At 51.6% G+C, this 17970-nt stretch overlaps 2 protein-coding genes and 1 pseudogene across 3 annotated transcripts in view; all 3 read right to left on the bottom strand.

Moving 5' to 3' along the window:
• LOC117887018 (zinc finger protein 585A-like) overlaps nt 1–7083 on the bottom strand; it is a 54181-nt gene extending 47098 nt beyond the window's left edge. Inside the window, exons 1-6 of the mRNA XM_034789251.1 lie at nt 6838–7083; nt 5336–5420; nt 3224–3294; nt 2618–2744; nt 1420–1509; nt 141–1085 (exon numbers count right to left, since the gene is read on the bottom strand). Coding sequence (XP_034645142.1) covers nt 141–1085; nt 1420–1509; nt 2618–2744; nt 3224–3247 — 1186 coding nt within the window. The 5' untranslated portion in view covers nt 3248–3294; nt 5336–5420; nt 6838–7083. The remainder of the gene's footprint in view (nt 1–140; nt 1086–1419; nt 1510–2617; nt 2745–3223; nt 3295–5335; nt 5421–6837) is intronic.
• The window catches only part of LOC117886991 (zinc finger protein 445-like), a 731357-nt gene that overhangs the window by 671048 nt on the left and 42339 nt on the right, over nt 1–17970 (bottom strand). The gene's annotated exons all lie outside the window — the stretch shown is intronic.
• LOC117887093 overlaps nt 8787–17970 on the bottom strand; it is a 50144-nt pseudogene continuing 40960 nt past the window's right edge.

Below are 17970 nucleotides of genomic sequence, written 5' to 3'. Positions count from 1 at the left end.
GCATCATCTCATATAACCCACAGGAAACTTTTCCCCACAATCGAGGCATTTGTGGGGTTTCTCTCCAGTATGGATTTTCTGATGTCTCGTAAGGGTTGATCTCTGAGTGAAACTTTTCCCACAGTCCAGGCATTTGTAGCTTCTCTCTCCTGTATGGATTCTCTGATGTCTAAGAAGGTATGAGCTGTGACAGAAGCTCTTCCCGCACTCCAGGCATTTATGGGGTTTTTCTCCTTTGTGGATCATCTCATGTGAAATCAGATTTGATCGCTGAGTGAAACTCTTCCCACAGTCTAAGCATTTATAGAGTTTCTCTCCTGTGTGGATTTTCTGGTGTGTAGTAAGGGCTGATCGCTGAATGAAGCTTTTCCCACAGTCCAAGCACTTGTGGGGTTTCTCTCCTGTGTGGATTTTCTCATGTGAACTAAGGGTTGATCCGTGAGCGAAACTTTTCCCACAGTCGAGGCATTTGTGAGGTTTATCTCCAGTGTGGATTCTCTGATGTCTGATAAGGATGGATCTCTGCGTGAAACTGTTCCCACAGTTGAGACACTTATAGGGTCTCTCTCCTGTGTGCACTCTCTGATGCGTATTGAGGTGTGAGCTCTGACTGAAGCTTTTCCCGCAGTCCAGACATTTATAAGGTCTCTCTCCTGTGTGGATTCTCCCATGTTTAATAAGCTGTGAGCTGTCACTGAAAGTTTTCCCACAGTCCAAGCACTTATGGTTTTTTTCGCCTGTGTGGATTCTCTGATGAGCGATAAGGTTCGATTTCTGATTGAAGCTTTTCCCACAGTTGAGACATTTATAGGGTTTTTCTTTCTTGGGATTTGTCTGCTGGACTGAGGTTTCCTCGGGATTCTTGCATCCTACCCCATATTCAATGGATTCATCCTCTTTCTTCATTGGGTGGATTCCCAGCTGCCTCTCTGATCTCTGCTGACTCCTCCAAGCTTTTCTCTGTTCCAAGGATTGGGAAAAATTCCCTTCAGCTCTTCTCAAAAAGTTCCCCTGCAGTTCCACTTGCTCGGGATCTACCTGTTGTGGATTCTTCTCCTTGTTCTCACTCATCATGGTCTCATCACCTATTGGGAGAGAGAGAGAATCCAGACAGGAGTCATTCCCTGTGCCGGACAGAACGGGGAGCAGCAAACAGGGGAAAACACAACACGATAACTGTTGGGGAGATGGAGAAATTGGATTCTGCCTCCATATCCCGCCCAACACTCTTAGGCAAGAAAAGTCGGGGAGGAAACTTCATACAGCTAAAGGATGGGTGGGAAGCCATGGGTGATATCTGCAATGATGATACCATACTGGCTGGCTACCTCGAGGAGATTGATAGCAGCCCACCTTTGGGTCTCAGCTTTTTCATTCACTCGCCAGATGGTTTGTGTGTCAGTTTCACCAATTCCTCACCTGTGTGTCTGCCTCTTGGGAGATCCAGGACCCACAGCTCGTCCCCTCGTTCCAGCCGGGTGATCAGGTCAGGTTTGGGAATGGGAAATCCTGCTCGGAGTGGGGGAGTCCATCAGGAAGATGAAGGTGCATGGAGTATTGAGAGAGTACTGGTCACAAAGAACATTCCCTGAGTTTAACCTGCCCCCATGCTAGAGTGACCAGACAGCAAATGTGAAAAATCAGGACAGGGGGTGGGGGGTAATAGGAGCCTATATAAGAAAAAGACCCAAAAATCAGGACTGTACCTATAAAATCAGGACATCTGGTCACCCTACCCCGAGCTGAGCTGGTGGATTGTGGAATCCAAAAGGACGGGAACATGATCACTGTAATTATGCAGATGTGGAATCTTAAACTGAGACATGGCCACTGAGCCCCCAGGGAGAGGCAGATGTCTGTGGGGGGGTTGAGAGGAGGAGCTGTCACAGCTTCACTGGGGGCTTCCAGGATCTGTGCATTCTGGGGGACTTGCTGATGCAGACACAGGTCTGGTGTCAAACCCCCGCCTAGTTCTAAACCTCCAGAGCCCTCTGGCTGGAGCCAGTCCCAGCAATGGAGGATCATAGGGGATGGTGAGTGTAAAATAAGAGACACAAGGTGGGTGACACAATATCTTTTCTTGGGCCATCTCCTGTGGGTGAACATAAGAACAGCCACACTGGTTCAGACCAAAGGTCCATCTAGCCCAGTGTCCTGTCTTCCGACAGCAGCCAATGCCAACTGCTTCGGAGGGAATGAACAGAACAGGTGATCATCAAGTGATCCAAAACAAAATAACAAGCTTCAAAAGCTTCTCTCTTTCACCAACCATATTTGGTCCAATCAAAGGTACTGCCTTCCCCACCTTTTGTCCGTCTATCCTGGGATGAACGGGGCCACACCAACAGTACAGACAAGTGATAAATAATACAAACAGGACCATACACTGCTTCTGCCCCTTTGAAAACTGGATGGATGGGGATGAATTAGCGTGTCCATCAGGTTTATGACTCCCCGATCCCATTGGAGGGGGCATGGAGATGAAAGTCTCTCCACACTAGGTCTATGGACTCTGGGATCCATTACCCTCTGATCTAACTGAGCAGGGAAGAACTCACCAGATTCAGACACGCAGACCCCACAGTTTCTAATAGCTGAAGGCACAGGAATCCCTTACCCAGCGAGGTCACCATCTCATAGTTCTCCTGCATGACGTCCCTGTAGAGGGCTCTCTGAGTGGGGTCCAACAGCGCCCCCTGTCCCTGGGTGAAATACACAGCCACCTCCTCGAAGGTCACCAGCATCTGAAACAAGAGTCCCCCACTCAGCACCTGTTTCCCCAGCCACTATCTCACTGTTCATTGTGGGGGTGGGGGGAGGGGAGAAAGTCAGTAAAGAGAAAGCTCTGGGAGGGCCAGAGTATGACAATCTAACCCCCACTCTGCTCAGAGCAGCCAGGAGGCTTCAGGGGGTGGGGAAAAGGTGAGAGCTCCTTGTGCCCCCAGCACACAGAGCAGGGCAGAGTCTTCTCGTTTACCACACACCTGCCAGCCACAGGCTGATGCAGGAAGCAGAGCACTGAGCCAGGGACAGGGACAGGAATCCCAACAGCTTCCCTTCGTATTTCACAGCAGCCTCTGGCCAGTGGGTTCAGGCTCCAGGGGGGGGTGTTTCCTGTTTCAGAAATCAGGTCCCAAGCTGAATGAGTCCCACCAGCTTTATCACACCCTTTCCCCTCCCCCTCCACAACAAAAGCACCAGCAGCTCTCTGAAAATCCCCTACCTGAGCTGGCTCCATCACAGCCATTTCCCTTCCCTGTCTCCTGGAGCGAAACGTGGATATGATTCCTCAGCCTGTCAGGGCGAGAGGGGCGATGGGGGAGGTTTCAGAAAGGGCTTGAGTCCATTTCACACCCCGATTCCCCCCAGGCTCTCTTCCTGCAGACAGACGCTCTAGACTTTGCCACATTGGGAATACACTCAGGTTATGTCCACACCACAAGTGTTACAGGCACACTGCTATAGTTCTGTAATGTGGAGACTGCCTTCAGCAATGGAAGGGGTTTGTGCATTGGTGTGGGTAATCCACCTCTCCAATTGGCAGTAGCTCGTTCAATGGAAGAATTATTCTTTCTATCAAGCTGCATCCACAATGGAGGTCAGGTTTAAAACAAATAAAAGGAAGTATTTCTTCACACAATGCCCAGTCAACCTGTGGAACTCTTTTCTAGAGGATGTTGTGAAGGTCAAGACCATAACAGGGTTCAAAAAAGAACTGGGTAAGTTCATGGAGGATAGGTCCATCAACCGTTATTAGCCAGGATGGGCAGGGATGGTGTCCCTAGACGGTGTTTGCCAGAAGCTGGGAATGAGCGACAGGGGATGGATCACTTGATGATTCCCTGTTCTGTTCATTCCCTCTGGGGCACCTGACATTGGCCACTGCCAGAAGACAGGATACTGGGCTAGATGGACCTTTGGTCTGATCCAATAGGGTCATTCTTATGTTCAGGTCGACCTAACTAGCTCAGGGCTTAAAACTCTTCCTAGCCCTGAGTGATGCAAAAGATGGATCTGATTGTTAACTGTAGACCAGGTCTTACAACACAGACCTGGCCTCTCCTAGCAGGCTAAACCCACTAACACTTCTAAACTCTCCCAGCAACAGAGCTGTCACAGTTCAGGGCAACTGCTCCTGTATTTACACTCAGTGATCCAGCAAGGGCACCGACTGGGCAGCTCCCCAGCTATCGCCTCTTGTGGATGGAGACCCACGTCTCTCTCCCTTCTGACTGGGGTATTTCTAGGCTGTTCCCTGAGTGTGTAAGGAGGCCTGATTTACTCCTCTGCTCTGACATCATACAGTGTAATTCCCCCAGAGATAATTTTCCACACAGCTCTTTCTAGGCTTATTTCATTCTTATGGTAAAAGCACTATAGGAAAAAAGCACTATGGGTTGGGGGAGGGATAGCTCAGTGGTTTGAGCATTGGCCTGCTAAACCCAGGGTTGTGAGTTCAATCCTTGAGGGGGCCACTTAGGGATCTGGGGCAAAAATCAGTACTTGGTCCTGCTAGTGAAGGCAGGGGGCTGGACTTGATGACCTTTGGAGGTCCCTTCCAGTTCTATGAGATAGATATATCTCCATATATATATATATATAAACATATTCAAAACAATAAAAGAACCTACATGCATGCTAATAACTTCCCAGAGACCACCCCCTCTCCGCCACAGGAGCTCGGGCAGGAACAGGCCTTCAAAAGTTTCAAAGCCCCACCATGGCATTTCCCTGGGATTTCAGGTGCATCACACTCTTTGCTCAGAATGAGAACCCATGGCTCTGGCCATGCCTGCACTGGTGAGCTTACAGCTGTACCGATGCCGCTGTAAGCTCGCTCGTGTCACCGCTCTATGCTCTCTCCCAAGCTCTTCCCCAGTGACATCACAATGCCACCTCCGCAAGCAGTGGTAGCTCTATTGGTGGGAGAAGCTCTCCCACCGACACTGCGCTGTGCACACTGTCACTCATGTCGGCGAAACTTACGTCGCTCAGGGGTGTGTGTGTTTTTTTTCACATCCCTTGGGCAAGGTAAGTTTTGCTGGCATTAAGTGCTAGTGTAGGCAAGAGTCACTCATTCGTCCTGTCTGGCTCTTTGAAGAGACCCTGAGCAGGCAATCAGCCAGCGGATCTCTGCTCAAAGTGCATTTCCCTCACCCCCAAGTATTCCCTAGGAAATCCATCACACTAGTATTGTTCCCAAAGACCTTTGAAATCCCTAATATCTCCCAGAGATTGCATCAGTCCCATCTTCCACCCAGAGAACTCCCACGCAATCCCGCAACAGCACACTAACAGTTGCATTTTTGATACAATGGACTCCCCCAATACTTACACTTCAATCAATACAGATTCATTTAATTCCATAAGGTTTGCCCAGGTTGTTGTCATGTCTGGCACAAGAGTCTCTGAGATGAACACTAGGGAAAGCAGAATCAAAGGAGCCTGACATTGTCCTCAAGGGCGGTGCATCCCCCCAGCAGCACAGGGACCTGGCAGAGACAGGACCTGGCTTGTCCTCTGTCAGCATCTCACTTTGCTCCCAGGAAAGTCAGTCTGCCCAGGGTGATGATGCAGTGGGCAGGTTGGGAGCTGAGAGCCTCTCTCCTCACTACTCCTGCTGCTCCTTTCCATCTCTCCACTCCCCCCTTCTGTCCCCTCCCCTCTGTCTAGGAGAACTGGTGACTGCCCCATTTACATCTGCTCTCCAGTAGAGAGATCAACTACTTCCTCTGCTAGCAGGAGTGTGAGCTTGGGGGTGTCACCGAGGGCAGCAGCTCTGGGACCTGCAGACACTCGCTCTCCCTCTACTACAAACTCACCAGCTGTCCCTGAAAGGGGCCCTTTGTGCAGAGTCACTGTCCTGCCCGGCCCCAGCCCTTTCCCCCGAGTCTCTCCTCACCTGCAGCTCAGGGGCTGGTGTGAGCAGAGCCCAGGGCTGCCCCAGGGGCTGGTTTCACAGGCTGGGCACAGACAGAGGGTTAATGCAGGTCTCTTCCCAGCACAGACCCCGCTTGGGAGCAGCAACTGCTCACTCTGCGCTCCCACATCAAAATGCAGGAGGCAGCAGCGTTTGACCCAGGAAGCTCAACTCCAAGCCTCTAATATCAGGAGCAGAGAGAGAGACACACCCACCGCCTCCTGCTCTCCCTTAGCAATAACCAGAGCCCTCTGGTGACAGCGGCTAATGTCTGACTGAGCCTCCCAGTGCTGGCCCTGGAGCCTTCAGGGACAGGCAGACAGGTGCTGATCTCATCTGCCCATCAGGACTCACACCTCATGCTTGCGAACAGTGAATCGGGTTTGACACTCGCTAAGCTCTAAATCCATAGGATGATGGGGGAGCCGCCACTGTATCTCTCCCCACCCTTCTCCCTGCCCTCCGGTTCTCCCTTCCCCAGCCAGTCTCCTTTTCCTCTCACATTTGCTGCCCATCCTCCCCATCCCCCTTTCTCCCCACACCCCCCCCTTTCCTTTGCAATATCCCAACACTCAGAGTTTCCCTCTAGTCCAGCCTTGTTCCCCTGGCTCCCCTGCATCGCCTCATGCTCCATGCAGCGCACCCCCTGCCCCCTGCTCCCCATCCCATCCCCCTTTCTTACGTTCTTCTCAGTCATCCCTGTTCTCCCCCCACAACCTCCCTTACTCACACCCCTCCTGCCCCTCTCCAGCCCCCTCCCGGCTCCCACCCTCTTCTGCCCTCCCCCACACCGGGAGCTGGCGGCAGCTTTCCCGGGCCCAGGGCAGAGACTCGCAGCCAGCTCCGCTGGGAGCAGCCTGGGGCCAAACCTCCCCCTGCAGCCCGGGGGTGACGGGGGGGAGGCGGGTCTCTCTCACCTTCCCTCCGAGCGGGGCCCCCTGGGGCAGGGGCCGGGCCGGGCTGGGGGCTCTGCCCTGGGAGAGGCTCCTGGGGAGCAGCGGGAAGGGCCCTGCTGGAGATTCCCCTCTCCCGGCTGCAGCCCGGGCTCCGGGCTCCCAGCACCAGCCGCCGGGGCTCGGGGATCTCGCCGGGAGCCAGAGTCACCGCAGCGGCTGCGAGTCACTTCCTGCTGCCGGGCCTGACCCCAGCCATCGCTCCCCCCAGAGCCGCCTCCCAGCTGCTCCTGGGTCCTAGCGATCAACCCATCGCGCTGCAGCCCCCTGCCCCAGACCCTGCCCCCTGGGCTCCCACCACCCCTGGGCACGGGCAGCTTCTCTCAGCGCTATGCAGGCATCCTGCCTAGAAACCACAGGATCAATGGGGGGACAGAAAGGCCAGGATCCAGGGGAGGGGGGAAGAAGAGGGAGGGATGTTTAGGAAGATTGTGGATTGTTCCAGAGAGTTCCCAATAAGGAGTACCCAGGTGTGACGTGATAGGGTCCTGGTCCTAGAGAGGGAGCCCAGAGGGGCAGAAGACACATTTCCCAGTGAAACTGACTCCATGTGTGATTCACTCTGGTGAGAGATTGGACCAGGGAGCAGTTGGTCAGATATGGCCTCTTGTCTCCATATCATGCTCCCTAGCTACTAGCCCTGGGCTGGACCTACAAGGTTTAGCCACCCGATGGATGAATCCTATATTAATGACATTGAAGTTATCACTTTGAGGTCTGACAGGGTCTTGTCCCAAGATGAGGCCCAGTATTACTAAAATTACTGTTTGATCAGTTGGGGACCCCAATGTGCACGGTTGCAACACTCACACTATAGGAACACTTCTGTATTTGTAACAGTTTATTAATACATGTAGATAAGTCCCAAACACTCCAGCACAGTAAGGTAAATAGAGATAACACAGACTGTCCATCTGTCCATCCACATACTCACACCATCCCTTGCAGCACAACCTGAAATGTTAGCCATCATCTTCATCATCACCATCACCTTCATCAGCACCTGCGGCCATCAACCTGGCACCTCCCAAGAGCTACATCTCTCTATCCTCCCGCATGCGGGCTGGGATACAACTTTTATAATATGTTATGCTGACGCTACTCTGTCCCATGCATATTGAATGGGGGTTTCTCCCCTCTTTCTTATGTGTATTTCCACACCCTGCTAGTGTTGGGGTGCTCTTCTCCTATAGGTTAGTATATTAATGATCTCAGCTTATTATTCTATATGTCAATTCATTGCCATGGCACTCTGGTGGTCAGACATCTGCGGACATTCCCATCCTAAGATATCCCAGAGCTGGTGTTAGCTCACGTTCCTGTGGCTGACTGGTGTCATGGACAAACTTCCCTCTTAAACACCCTCTTCGCAGCTCCCCAAAACTGAGGGGTAGCCGTAGGGCCATTTATCTGTGCCAAAGGTCATAGGCTTCGAGCCTTATGCTAACTGCTGAAGCCAGTGTCTTATAGGTAGGGCCCTACCAAATTCAGGCTCTATTCAGGTCAATTTCACAGTCACAGGATTAAAAAAATTGTAAATTTCATGATTTCAGCTATTTAAATCTGAAATTTCACGTGTTGTAACTGTAGTGGTCCTGACCCAAAAGGGGATTGTGTGTGTGTGTGTGTGGGGGGGGGGTCACAAGGTTATTGTAGGGGGTCATGGCATTGCCACCCTTACTTCTGCTCTGCTGTTGGCAGCAGCGCTGCCTTGAGAGCTGTGCAGCTGGAGAGTGGTGGCTGCTAGCCAGGAGCCCAGCTCTGAAGGCAGAGCCACCGCCAGCAGCAGCGCAGAAGTAAGGATGGCCTGGTATGGTATTGCCACTCTTACTTCTGTGCTGTTTTGGTGGGGTGCTGTCTTCAGAGCTGGACTCCTGGCCAGCAGCCGCCACTGTCTGGCTGCCCAGCTCTGTAGGCAGTACAGAAGTAAGGGTGGCAATACCATGACCCCCCTACAATAACCTTGCAACCGCTCCCCATGACCCCCTTTCGGACCGGGACCCCGAGTTTGAGGAACGCTGGTCTCCCCCATGAACTCTGTATAGTATAGGGTAAAAGTACACAAAAGACCAGATTTCATGGTCCATGATGCATTTTTCACAACTGTGAATTAGGTAGGGCCCTACTTATAGGATACAGGCCTGGAGGTTCCTTGCGTTACTGCTGAATAAAATAAACACTAAAGCCAGTTCTATGGGCTACAACGGTCTGCTCCCCAAGCCAGGTCAGGGATTGTCACTGCTGTGCCACCAGGTACGTTCAGTTATTTGTAGGGCTAGACTAACCCCTCACATCCACTCCACCTCCAGGGCATCCCCACTGCCCCTCTCCAGGCCAGCGCAACGTTACAAACTGCTGCAGGCACAATTTTCTGCGCAGAGCAATTCCTGACATCTAGCTGGTCTCTTTTGCTGCCCTATTGCAATTTGCTGCCTCTGCCTTTCCCCATCCTCTAGTGCAGGGCTAGGAAGCTGTGATGGAGGGGGACCACGGCCTGTCACATTTTGCTCCCATTTGGAAATCTCTCTGTTAAATTTGGGCACACTAAAAAGAAAGGTATTTTTCTGATTTGGAGAAGCATGCTGCAGAGTTAAACCTCAGGGCTATTGTACATAAAACCCGGCATGAAGGCGGTCTTCTTCTTAGCATACACACAACGTGCCTAGTGCACAGGCGGTGAGTGAATCCCCACTTCAGGGAGGCTAACACACAGGCCCCACCCCTTCCACCCATGTCTCCCACACACACACAATGGCCAGAGCCCCGAGGCCTCCCCCCTGTGGCCAGAGGAACCCCACCTGTCCCAGCTGCTCAAGCCACTGGCCAGCCCCCGCACCAGCCCGGGCCACTGGCCTGATCCCTGGGCCGACCTGAGGCGCCCAGGACGGCCCCAGCCCCTGGCTGATGGCGGGCCTGAGCTCCAGGCTTCCGGCTGGTACTGGGCTCCCACCAGCTTCAGGGAAGAGGGGGAGGGAGACAGGGCCTCAGGGTGGAAGATGGGTGGGGCCATGGCCTGGGTTAGGGGAGGCTTAGCCTGCCCCGGCCTTTGATACCTACTGCCCATGGCTGGCACGTGAGCCGGATTCATCATTGAATTTGGTTCGCTGGTTGGATCATTAGCTTCCCTGGCCCGGGCTGGGTACTGACGGGGAGTGAGACGTGTACATTGATCCATGCCCCCCATGGAGGTGGTGGGATTTCTTTCTTAGTCTCTTTCCACTGTTGATCAGGCTGTACAGTTTCTAGAGTGATCAGACTTTTAACATCCACAAAAAAAAACCCTCAGTGGCTGCCACAACCCAGGTCTTGATCTATGGACAATTGCAGACCTGGTTGAATCAGGGGGGTCTAGTGCCCAGATGCCAGAAAGGCCCCATTTCTGCTTGCAGTTTTCTGATGTTCACCAAAATATCACCAGCCATCTTCTGCTGGCTGCCTGCCACCAACATCCCCTGAAATGCATGATTTGATCAGATGCAGCAATCGAAAGTTATTGCATTACCTCCGAACACACAAAGGCCATCGATCTGAGTGTAGGGCCTGACGTGGCTTGGGGGAAAATAAATGAAAACCATACCTCGCTCTTAGAGAGTGCTTTGCATCCGTAGATCTCAAAGTACTTCACAACACAGATTATTGCTCCTCTCCACAATTCAATTCAGGTTAAAAGAAAAAGATCCTTCCCCAGGCTCATTGACCCTCCTTCCGCAGGAGAAAAGTGAATGGAACAGGACAGCCAGAGGAGGTTTCCCCTGCGGATGATGGATTTTCCCCACAGACGAGTCTGAAAATCCAAAGAGTTGGCAGCTCTGGTCTGCAGTCTGCCGTGGTGAAGGCTGGAGAAATAACATCTCAGAGATACAGCTGCTGGGATCATTTTTCCCATTATTCAAGACAAGGGCCACAGGGAGTTTGAGAAGCTAAATTCTACTTTATTCTTAGCCAGCAAGAAATACAAGTTAACCATCCCCTCTCCCCACCTAGCACCAGCTCACAAATACGCATTTCTGCCCCAGGCCAGCACATGGATTCTCCCAGCATCTGCAGGCAGCAGGGAAAGAGGAACAAGTTAAAGTCGGTGGAAAAGTGCAGACAATTCACGACAGACGCTGGGACCCAGTCACAAAAGAGCAGGAAACCCAGGGAGCTCAGGTTAGAAGATGGATGCAGTGTGGGGTGAGTGGAGCACAGAACGTCTCTCATCCGCACAGAGGAAATGGATGTTGGGGGAGTGACTAGCTGGGCTGCCAGGATTGACTTATGCCTCTTGGTGACAGAGGTTCGCCTGGCTTCAGGGCTGGCAAGGCCAGTTCATTTCCCTGGCTTCCTTCTCGCCTCTGCCCAGATTCTGCCTCTCTGCAAACAGGAGATGGTCCCCCCCTCCGTGGATCATTCCTCTAGGGGCATCATTCAAAGTCATTTAGAATTCAGGGACTCACAGGACAATTCCTGTCTCTCTCTGGTCCCAGTACAGTGAGTTCACAGTTCTCAGCCTCATCTGTCTGGCTCTGAAGAGCAAACCCTGCTCTCCTCCTCCTGACTGCATCTCATATCTCTGCAGGGATCAGACAGTAACTTCCTTCTTCTTTCAGTCTCCATCCCTCGGAGTATAAATCTGGCACTCACCCTCAGTGTGTGTGCTGATAGATATTGATCGTTTTCAATTTTCAAACCACATTGAAATCTTTAGAGGGAAGGGTAGAAAAGGGTGACAAAAATACATAAGGACTATTCTGGCAAATGATCAATTTTTTGTGAAGTCTCCAATAAATCAGAGCTACATCCTGTCAAAGTAAACTAATATCAAAGTACATGACCAAACAGCCTTCACCAAGGAGAGAAAAACCCCACAATCCAGGGTGGGCTATAAAACACTTTCACGTGTTCATAAAGTGAAATCCCAGAGAATCTTCAAATTCAAAATAAGGAAAATAAATTGACCCATTTTCTTCTGATCTGGCTACACCTGCTTTACTCAGCACGTCCTTATTTGATTGTGTAATTTACAAAAGTTTTTGCATTACCCTAACCAGAGCAAGGAAGGGGAGGGGAGAACCTTCCCATGGACAAATGATCTGGATTTAGCTGGGAAATCCCAGAAGTCATTTTACCAATAAAGGGAAACAGGGATTGAAGCTAAGAAACCTCCCGCTGTGCTTTGGGCTTCATTTGAATTCCCCCTCCAGGTCTGCAACACCTTTTTCTCTGGCTCTCAGGAGTCTGATTTAGGATCAAAGCAATCAATGTGCCATTCCTGGCAGAGCAAAGGCCACTGTGGTGAGTGACACTTCGGGAGGCAGAGGGATAGAATAGGGAGAGGATAAAACTCTCCAAAGGTCGGACAGAGGCTGCTGTGTCAAAGATGGAGCGTGACAGTGACGGGGGAAGGAGGGAATCCCTCAGACTCACCCCATCGCTTGCAAAGAACATAGCAGCTAAAACACCACATTTCACTGTCCCTGCTCCAGCTTTTTTAAAATAAATGTAATTCTGGTATAGAAGGGAGAAAATGGGGGCGTGGGGAAACCCACACTGGAGCAATGTGAGAATCTGGGAATGAGACAATTTATCCCCAAAGGGAGAACTCGGGACTAGAACAATCACTCTGCTAATGGGGTGATGCGATAAGATGCTCAAGGTCAGTCTAGACTAGGAAAAGTGGGGGAGGGTCAGAGGAGACGAGCTGGCTGATCCCGACTGCTTTTCCTACCATAGACAGATGCTCAGAGGCTGATGCTGCGGAGGCAGAGGTGGGATCTCCAGGCCTCCCACAAAGGGCCCCGTGGGAATCAGCCCCTCTCAGTGGTGCTGTCTGAATGCAGAGGGGGCAGGGAGAGGGGGCAGAGGGGGTGAGTGATGAGGCAGCACCTCTCTGCCCCTGTGCTCTCCCTCGCCTCTACACTCGATAGCCCCAGCACCCAGCTCCCCCTGCTTCCCAGCTCCCCCAGCCCCAACCATTCAATCCCCAGTTTCCTCCCCATAACCCATCACCTGGTCCCTTAATGGTTGATCCCCCAGAGCCCAGCGTCCTGGGGGATTTGGGGAGGGGAGGAGTTACCAGCCCCCAGGGACACTCCCCCTGCAGGGGACAGTTCCAGGTAAGTGAGGGAGCCCAGTCCAGGAGCTGGTGGAAGATGGGGGGTGGGGACAGGTGTGTAGAGTGAAGGTGTGGCCTGGCCCAAGTGTCCTTCTCCTCATCTCCATGGCAGGGGGATCCCAGCTGGGAGGGGAAGGGAGAGGGGGGAACTTCAGCCAGGCAGAGGGAGCAGTTGGAGGAGTTTCTCTCTCTCCCTTCCCCCACCAGTGGCCCATCAGCTCAGCAGCCAGGACTGCAGCAGGGGGGAGGGGCTGATGGGGGCTTCTCCTCCTCTGCCTGGGGTTTGCTGAGACCAGGCAGAGCCAGAGGGTCACTGACCAGCTGGTACTCTGCTGCTGCTGGATCCTCACCTCAGCGATGGGCAGCTGGATCCTTGGGAGCCAAACGCCCCTGATGTGTGTGGGAACGAGGAAATGGGTTTGTCACCATGGCCGGCCCCAGTCAGGGCACTCAGAGAATTTCCCTGCTGTGTGGAGGAGTCTCTGATGTCCAACATGGAATTAGCTACACATAGATGTCTTCAGCTTTCAAAATGCTCCAACAGGACTCTTCTCTGTGTGCATTTGATGATGCTCGCTACCGTAGGAGCACCAGTTGAAGCTTTAAAGGTCTTTCTCTCTCTCATGAATTATCTGATGTGTAATCATGTCTGAGCTCTGAATCTTTTCCCACAGTCGAGTTATTTCTAGGGTCTCCCACCCTTGTGTATTTGCTGATGTTTCGTAAGGTTTCATCCGCAACTGAAGCTTTTCCCACAGTCCAAGCATTTATGGGGTTTCTCTCCCGTGTGGGTTCCCTGATGCGTAACAATGGCTTATCTTTCATTCAATCTCTTCCCACGCTCGAGTTACTCATAGGGTCTGTCCCGCGTATGGACTCTCCCATGCTTAATAAGTGTTGAGCTCTCGCTAAAACTTTTCCCACACACTAGGCATGTATGGGGTCTCTCTCCCGTGTGGATTCTCCAGTGTTTCGTCAGGCTTGAGCTCTGGCTGAAGCTTTTCCCACAGTCCGAACATGTGTAGGGTTTCTCTCCCGTGTGGTTTCTCTGATGTGTAATCAGATTGGTTTTCACCTTGAAACTTTTCCCACAGTCGAGGCATTTATAGGGTGTCTCTCCTGTGTGGATTCTCCGATGATTGGTAAGGCTGGCGCTCTGACTAAAGCTTTTCCCGCAGTCCAAGCATTTATAGGGTTTTTCTCCCGTGTGCAGTCTCTGATGCGTAATAAGGTTTGTTCTCACACTGAATCTTTTCCCGCAGTCGAGGCATTCATAGGGTCTCTCTCCCGTGTGGATTCTCCGATGTTTAGTGAGGCTTGAACTCTGATGGAAGCTTTTCCCGCACTCCCAGCATTTATAGGGCTTCTCTCCTGTGTGGTTTCTCTGATGCGTAATAAGGTTGGTTCTCACACTGAAGCTTTTCCCACATTCAAGGCATTTATAGAGTTTCTCCTCCTTGGGATTTGTCTGCTGGGCTGCAGTTTCCTTAGGATCTGTGCATCCTGCCCCACGTTCAATGGATTCATCCCCTTTCTTCCTTGGGTGGTTTCCCAGCTGCTTCTCTGACCTGTGCCAATTTCCCCAGGCTTCCCCCTGTTCCAAGAACTGGGAAAAATTCCCATCAGCTGTTTTAATAACGGTCTCCAGGGGTTCCATTTGCTCAGGACCTTCAGACTGATGATTCTCCTCTTTGTTCTCACTCGCTGTCTCATCGCCTGCCGGGAGAGAGGGAATCCAGACAAGAGTCACTGCTGTTCCCCTTTCTTCTCAACATTGGGAAACACAACACAGTCACTGTTGGGGAGATGGAGACATGGGATTCTGCCTCCACATCCCACCCAAACGCTCCCAGGGAAGGAAAGTCAGGGAGGAAATTCCCGACAGCTAACAGGGTGGGTGGGAAGCCGTGACTGATATTTGCCTTCATGATATGACACCTGACTGCAGCCCTCACCTGGGTGAGACGGGGAAGAACTGAGGGCTCTCGTCACAGCACTTTTTTGGGAGTCCCAGCTTTTTCCTTCATTTGTCAGATAGTTTCTGTGTCAGTTTCCCTGACTCCTCACCTGTGCGGGTGCCTCTCTGGCTCTCCCTTTCCTCAGAGGCCTGGAGATCCGGGACCCATGGCTCTTCCCCTTGTTCCAGCCGGGAGATCAGATCAGGTTTGGGAACGGCAAATCCTGCTCAGCAAATGAAATCAGACAAGATCAGGTGCATGGAGCATTGGTAGAGGATCTGTCACAAAGAACATTCCCTGATTTTAAGCTGGCCCCATGCCCTGCAGGGGAATGTGGAATCTGAACAGATGGGAACAGGGTCACTGAGCCCCTAGGGTAGGAGAGTTTTGTCAGAATCCCAGTAGGAACATTCAGCATCTGTGGGGCTGGGGGAGGGGGGGAAAGGCATGGGGGGGGGGGGACACTTGCTAACACAGCAACAGCTCTGGTGTTAAATTCCTGCCAATTTCTCAACCTTCAGAGCCCTCCCCACAGATGGAGCAAGTCCTAGGAAGAAAAGGGAATAGGGTGTAAGGGAAAGCTAATGCAGAGAGGAAAATGCACTGCTTCTGCTCCCTTGAAAGCAGGAGGAATGGGATGAATTAGCATGTCCATTACATTTATGACTCCCTGATTTGACTGCAGGGGGTATGGAGACGGAAGTCTCTTTCAGAATGGATGTGTGGACTATGCAACCCACTCTCTTCAAATCTAACTGACCAGGGAAGAACCTGACCAGAGTCAGACATGCAGACCCCACAGCTTCTAATAACCGAGGGGATGGGAATCCCTTACCCAGCGAGGTCACCGTCTCATAGTTCTCCTGCATGACGTCCCTGTAGAGGGCTCTCTGAGAGGGGTCCAGCAGAGCCCCCTGCGCCTGGGTGAAATACACAGCCACCTCCTCGAAGGTCACCAGCATCTGAAACAACAAGAGTCCCCCACTCAGCCGCTGCTGCCCCAGCCACAATCTCACTAGTCATGGGGGAGGAGGCCCAGAGAAACAGAATCCCACCCCCACCCCACTCAGAGCAGCCAGGAGGCTTCAGGGGGTGGGGAGAAGGTGAGAGCTCCTTGTCCCCCACAGCAGATGGAGCAGGGCAGGGTCTTCTCATTTCCCACACGCCTGCCAGCCACAGGCTGATACGGGAAGCAGAGCTCTGAGCAGGGGACAGGGACAGGAATCCCAACAGCGTCCCTTCGTATTTCACAGCAGCCTCTGGCCAGTGGGTTCAGGCTCCAGCACTGGGAGTGTGGTCAGTTTTCCCAGCCCTGCCCAGGGGGGTGTTTCCTGGTTCAGAAATGGGGGAATGTCTCCACACACCCTGGCCAATGGGCCTGTTCAGAAAATCAGGCTCCAAGTTAAACGTGTCCCAGCCGGTTTTTCACACACTGTCCCCTCCCTGCCTCACCCTGTGTGTTTCCTGCACCTCCTCCTCCATAACAACCCCCCTGCAGTTCCCTGAAATTTCCCTACTTGAACTTGCTCCATCACAGCCATTTCCCTTCCCTCTCCCGTGGGAATACGTGACAATTTGAAGTGCAATGTGGATGTTGTTAGCCAATACATATATGCTAGGAATAATTTCAATAAAGACCCAGAAGGTATCTTCACTGAATCTATTACACCCTCCCCATAATTCTGTTCACCCATGTCAAGTAGCCCAGAAAACTTTGCGTTAGCTGAAGTACTTGGAAAACTGTCAGGAGTAGGACCTTTGAAAATTTTACAATAGCAACAGGTAGGAAGTCATTCTCACAGGTCTATACTAGAATGTCTCAAGGGAAGAGGACAAGACATATAATGGTTTTACCTACAAACCTAGGAGATGCCTTCACACCCTGTGGCACTTGGAAATCATGAGATAAAGGGTCCACCATGGTACCAGAAAAAACAAGGTAAAAAGCTGATTGGTTCAATCTCATTTCAGATGACGTACAGCAGCAGTTCCCAACCAGGGGTCCGCAAGTAGGTTTCAGGGGGGCTGACAAGCAGGGACTCACTGGGGCCCAGGGCGGAAAGCCAAAGCTGTACTGCATGGTGCTGAAACCTGGGGCCCCAAGACCCGCCACCCAGCGCTGAAGCCAAACCCTGAACTACTTAACTTTGCAGGGGCCCAACTGGTGTGGGACTCCAGGTAATTTCCTGGCTTGCTACCCACTAGCGCCGGCCCTGGCTTTTATATGTAGAAAAATAGTAGTTGTGGCACAGGTTGACTGTGGTGTTTTTATAACATGGGAGGGGCTCAGAAAGAGAAAGGTTGAGAACCCAATGTACAATGTACATTTACCTGTACATATGTATAAAGAGATGGCATTAGAGTTGTCACTTTGCACACCTTGTGTGTAAGGTGAACGTAACAACGCTGCATGTGACGACTTTCTGGAGACTGGTATTGTACAGAACACTTTTTTTCCTGTACTATATTATCATTGGCTTAGAGCAACCAACCTGACTGGTCTTGGTTATTTGATCTCTTGCATACATTTCAGAACGAACCAAAGGGCGGTCAAGCAATTGACACAATTGTACAATTGACTCTGAGCCAAACACTAAAAACAAAAAATCAGAAACAGAGAAACTACTTTGGTGGATTCACTGATTTTATCGCCAAGGCAGTGGGTCCCCCCAGCAGAGTGGTGTCTCGGCAGACACACAAACTGGTTTTTCCTCTCTTTCCTCCTTACCACAGTCTCTGGGAAGTCAATCGCAGCAATTCAAAGCAGTACCAGACTCTGCCAAAACAACAGATGCAAAACCTGCAGCCATATCTCCACTGCTACAGTGATCCACATCTCCCTGCAACACAGCTTTCAAGATCCATGGGTCCTACACACGCCTATCACAACATGGGGTGCACCTTATCCAGTGCGTAAATGCTCCAATAACAACTATGTGGGAGAAAGCAGACAATCACTACACTCTCGAACGAACTCACAGTAAAAAGTGATAAAAGACAAAAACACCCTTACACCAGTGGGTGAAAACTTGTCACAGAGTG

This window comes from Trachemys scripta, chromosome 14 (assembly GCF_013100865.1).
Source record: "Trachemys scripta elegans isolate TJP31775 chromosome 14, CAS_Tse_1.0, whole genome shotgun sequence".
NCBI lineage: Eukaryota > Metazoa > Chordata > Testudines > Emydidae > Trachemys > Trachemys scripta.
Note: the sequence above shows the minus strand (reverse complement) of the source record. Positions and strands in the feature narration are given on the sequence as shown.